The sequence below is a fragment of the Centruroides sculpturatus genome, unplaced genomic scaffold (assembly GCF_000671375.1).
Source record: "Centruroides sculpturatus isolate CEXI.00-Female unplaced genomic scaffold, Cexi_2.0 scaffold1824, whole genome shotgun sequence".
NCBI lineage: Eukaryota > Metazoa > Arthropoda > Arachnida > Scorpiones > Buthidae > Centruroides > Centruroides sculpturatus.
This window is the reverse complement of record NW_019386036.1, coordinates 11,550-16,992: the sequence shown is the minus strand read 5'-3', so window position 1 is coordinate 16,992 and position 5,443 is coordinate 11,550. Positions and strand designations below refer to the sequence as shown.

Here is a 5,443-nt window from a genome sequence, read left to right as displayed (position 1 = left end):
GGCCGTCCGCTGCGAGGGTCATGTTTCACACTCTCTCTGCCAGATTTAAAAAGGGCTGTCCATTTTTTCACAGTGGTTTACGAAGGAGCAGACTCTCCCAAAACTTCATCCATGTCAGCTTTGATTTAAGATGCGGTCAACCCTTTTTTCGTCAGGTATTTTATGACCGCACGAGTCTCCGTCTTCTCCATTTTTGACAAAGCATGTGCACATTGACTATCTGCTAAGCTGTCGTGGCAAAACTTTACGACAAATCAAGCGGAAATTGGTATCGTATCTTTAGCAAGAATGGCTGAATTATTCCCGCCATAAATTAAATTGATTGCAGCGCCGCATATAGGCAAGGCCATGAACTTTTTGAACAGCTCTCGTACATATTGTTATAAATATATACATTTCTTCCATAGATACTGGCTCCCATGTATCTGTTGATGCCCGTGCCTGTTGCATCGAGAAGCGGATCGTTTCCATTACTATTAACGTCATAATATTTAAATCAAAAAATAAAAAATGCACGAGAGGATCAAAGAAATTATCCAGAGTGTAGGGGCATCCTGGAGTTCCCTGAAAGGGAAATAGCAAAGGAGCTGCAGAAGGGTTATCTGTGCTGACATCACACCAAGTTGTGGAGGAGGTGCTTCCACTATCATCATTATCGGACACCTCGCATTCGCTGCCATAGCTATCTGACATGCTTTCAGATAGCTGTGAATAATCAGAATCAGATTCCGATGACATTCTGCCAATAAAAAATTCTCTAAAAGCCTGTTATATTTATCTAACACGTAATAAAACAATTATTCGCTATTCTCCAAAAACAATATATTTCTTAAAAAACTTACTTGAAAATTACTGGATAAATTTTATCTAGATAATATTTCTAAGAGCGCACTGGAAAATGTGTCTACTGAAAAGCAAGATGAGTGAGAATTTCTCCAAGTATTTGAAAGAAGAACAAAGAGAGAAATTCTAGGAACGAACATGTGACATTATTTATTGCAGTCATAAATTGTATCATTGTGGTCCAGGAACCGTACCTTTTTAACGGCTATCTTACACATTACAGCAGCTGGAATATTATCCCTCCCAGAGGTTTTAATGATTACATCAAAATGGCCATCCTTATAAGAGATACTAGCCTAACTGCTCAGTTCATGCCACATCTCTCAACTCACTATGTTATAACCGATACGGTAGACGCTCAGAACAAGGTCATCTATATTTCTTCTATCTACTGCTCGCTGTTTGAAAACATTGAGTCTTTGTTAGAGTACCTTGACAACGTCAATAACAAAATTATTGACCATCCATGGCTTATCTATGGTGATCCCAATGCTAAATCTTTCCTATGGCATAGTCCCATAAAAGATCCGAGGGACTATCACATACTTGAACTGATAGCGGCTCTTCAACTGACATCCTGCAACACCAGTCCTCTCCCCACTTATTTTTCTTCTAGGGGAGAAAGCTGGGTGGATGTCACGTTAGCTAATGCTCACATGGCTCCCATGATTAATTACTGCTCAACTATGGAAGAGCCGAGTTCCAGTGATCATCGTTATGTTAAAATTGAACTAAACATTGAAATCAATAGGAACGATGATATTACCACCTATAGCTGTACCCACTGGCCCACTTACAAGCACCTGCTACAAAACAACTGGGTCACAGATTCTCCTATTACAGGTATGAAAGAAGATGGAATTGACCAGTGTGTTTCTGACCTGACTAAGGCCATACTCCATAGGTACTACTGGGCAAGCTGTAAGAAAAACAGAAAGAATACAAAAGTCCCTTGGTTAAATAATGAACTTGATCTTTGTCGAAAGGAAGTACGTAAGCTACGTAGAACATATCAGAGACAAAGAGATGGTAACATAAGGGGAATTCAGAGGGCCAACTACATCATCAAATTTAATGACTATAAAACCTTAATAAATCGTAAAAGACACCAATCATGGAGAAGTTACTGCAGCTGCTTCAACACCGCTTGGAGCAAGCCGTATTATATTGCGTTTAAGAAGAAAAACAAGGCGGAAATTCCCTCTACGGTACTTACGACGGAGGGCACTTACACCAACTCTCTAGCATGTACTATAAAAGAGCTCTTCAACTATCACTTCCCATTTGACGACTCTGATCTTGATACTGACACCCAGCGAGAATTGCGCAGCAGCTGCTGTGTGGCATCAAATGACCAGGACGACAGACCATTCACATATAATGAAGTATCCCATGCTATTAAACTTATTAAAATCAGAAAAGCTCAGGCATTGATCAGGTTACTGGAAAGATGATCAGGGAGGCATATGATGCAATTCCTACTACTTTTGTTACACTGTACAATCACTGCCTTTCTCTTGAATACTTCCCTGATGACTGGAAAAAAGCATCTGTTAAATTCATTCAAAAGAGGTCTAATGATATTCCAAAATACCCGAAGGATTTCAGGCCTATTAGCCTCCTTCCCGTGATAGGGAAAATTCTTGATAGGCTGGTCAGCAATGGGATTTTAAATTATTTGAGGAAAAATAATATTTTAAGTCTCCACAAGCATGGATTCACACCTGGAAAATCCACTACTACTGCTCTATCCAACATTATCGAATACATCAGTTCCGCCAAAAAAGAAGGTAAACACATGCTCCTTGTGTCTACTGACTTTTGTGAAGCATTCGATAATCTCTGGTGGCCAACGATTCTCCATCAACTGCAGGCTTATAACTGTCCCCGCAACTTATACAACCTAATGAGTAGTTTCGTAAATGAAAGGCAGTAAGGCTGGTACACCAACAACTTTAGTTACAGCCATCGTGTTACCAAAGGTTGCCCACAGGGTTCAATTGCCGCCCTGGCTTGTGGACAGTTGTTCACAATGACCTCCTAACAATTCTCAATGGACCATGAAACCAGCTTTTGCAAGGGTACGCAGACGACACAGTGATTCTCATGTCAAACAAGAACAGCAGAAAACTACCTGTCCTCTGTAATAATTTACTTTAAAAGGTTTCCAATTGGAGTAAAAGTGTTAACCTCCCAATCAACTATTACAAGTGCACATATATCATATTCTCGAAAAAAACACCACTCCAGAAAAGTCCTAGGATTCTTATAGATCGGCATCAAATTCCGAGAGTAACTAACTTCACTTATCTTGGAATTGTTCTCGAGCAGCAACTCTAATGGATTAAAAACGTAGACATGGTGAGTGCCAAAGCTGTTCAGGTGTCTAATGCTCTGATCAGTATCGCAAAAAACATGTTATAATACGGCACATTATATCTACCTGGGGGCCATAGAGCCTATTCTTTTGTATGCTGCACCTATCTGATCAGCGGCCACCCAAACAGTGCACATTCAACGCAAACTCCTAAAGGCACAGAAGATTGCCGCTCTACGTATTTGTATAGCATACAGAACGGCTCCTACTTCAGCCCTGCTTGCCATTGCAAACCTTCTTCCAGTGTATATCAAAGCCAGGATGGCTATTTTGAACTGGAATATCTATAACAAAATGAATGGCAAAGTTTCCAACAGCAGTAATGGTCATAATAACATTCTCTCTGTTTTTCCGGACCACATAAAGAGCGACATCGCTAACTTTGGCATCGAGCACAAGCTGGCAGATTCCGACTATTATGAAAATTATCCTACTCTTCGTGACAACTACTTAAGTGAAGATGTTGACAGCAACTTCTCCATCTATACTGATAAATCAAATAATCTAGCAGATGTTGGGGCAGCTTTCATCCTTTACCACCATAACACCGGTGTCATCCATAGATCTGCTTTAAAGCTGGGTCCTTGATTGGTTTGGTTTGTTTTAGTTTTTTTGGCACAAGAGCCATGTAGGCTAAGCTGTGCCAAAACAAATAATAAAAATTTTAAAATATCACAATAACAAACATAAGACATTATTAGATAAATGAATAAATAAAACAACAAAAAATATATACAACAAGATAACTAAGCAAAAACAAAATAAATTAAACTCTAAAATACGTGAATAAATAAATAACTAATANTTGATTCAGTCATGTGGGAACATATTCACAGAATTCAATCCTCGAAATCTGATTCGAGTCATATGACTCATTATTTAGGAGATCAAATTCAGAATGAAGTCATTGATTTACTCGGCACAACCATAAAAAATTATATACTGGACAAAGTCAGAAAAGCAAAATATTTCTCCATCATATTAGATTGCACACCAGATGCAAGTCACACAGAACAAATTACAGTTGTACTCAGGCATGTTCTTTTAAACAATGAAACTAAAAATGTTGCGATATGCGAAAATTTCGTTGGTTTCTGTCCAATCACCAGCTCCACAGGTGAAGGTCTATTAAATTTTGTTTTGGATTTATTTTCACATTTAAATCTCAACATTCAAAACTTACACGGTCAATGTTACGATAATGGTTCTAATATGCGTGGAAAACGCAATGGATTGCAAAAAAAAAATTTTGGAAATGAATAATCGCGCATTTTACGTTCCATGCTCAGCTCATAGTCTCAATTTAGTAGTCAATGATGCAGCAAATATTACGCACGAAACTGTGAATTTTTTAAATATAATTCAAGAAATTTACATTTTCTTTTCATCGTCTACAAAAAGGTGGTCGATAATTGTCAAACATTTACCAGATTTCAAATTAAAAGCTTTAAGTGCCACGCTGTGGTCAAGCAGAATCGATGCAGTCAAACCATTATGGTATCACCTCGAAAAAATATTTGATGCTTTGCTGGAAATATCTGATAATTCGTCGGAATGGGTTTGTACTACATCTTACAAAGCTCATTCGCTTGCTTTGAACATCCAAAATTATAGATTTATTTGCTCGATTGAAATTTGGTTTGATATTTTAAACGAAATTAATGCTCTGAGCAAAATGATGCAAAGTCCCATAATAAATACTCAAATTTGCATAAATTTGTTAAATAAGTTGGTTGATAAGTTCACAGAATATCGCATGGATGAACACTTTGAAAGGGTGTTAGAAGAAGCTAGCAATGTGGCTCACGAACTCAACGTAGAAACAGATTTTCCACCAATAAACACAATTCGTCCAAGAAGAAAACCAACACAAATTCAATATGAACATAGTGATGAAGTTTTACTAGACCCCAAAATCAAATACTAAGTAGAGTTTTTTTTTTAGAATCCTAGATCAGACATTAACTTCTTTAAAGGATAGATTCGAAGAGTTAAAACCATTTACAGATGTATTTGGCTTTTTTAGCAATAACTTATTTAATTACTCCAATGATGAATTAATGAAACATTGTAAAGATTTAAATCTGAAGCTTAAAGACGATTCAAGTGGTGAAACAGACATTGACGGTATTGATTTATTTAATGAAATCAATGCTTTAAAGTTGCATTTTCCAGAAAACCAGTCTAATAATCCACAAACCCTATTACAATATCTTTTTACCA

General features: G+C 37.4%; 1 protein-coding gene across 1 annotated transcript; it reads left to right on the top strand.

Annotated features, from left to right (window-relative positions):
• Positions 1–4,421: 4,421 nt before the first annotated feature.
• On the top strand, positions 4,422–5,147 carry LOC111613242. The gene has a single exon (XM_023354591.1). The coding sequence runs from the start codon at positions 4,422–4,424 to the stop codon at positions 5,145–5,147; it is 726 nt and encodes a 241-aa protein (XP_023210359.1).
• Positions 5,148–5,443: the final 296 nt, after the last annotated feature.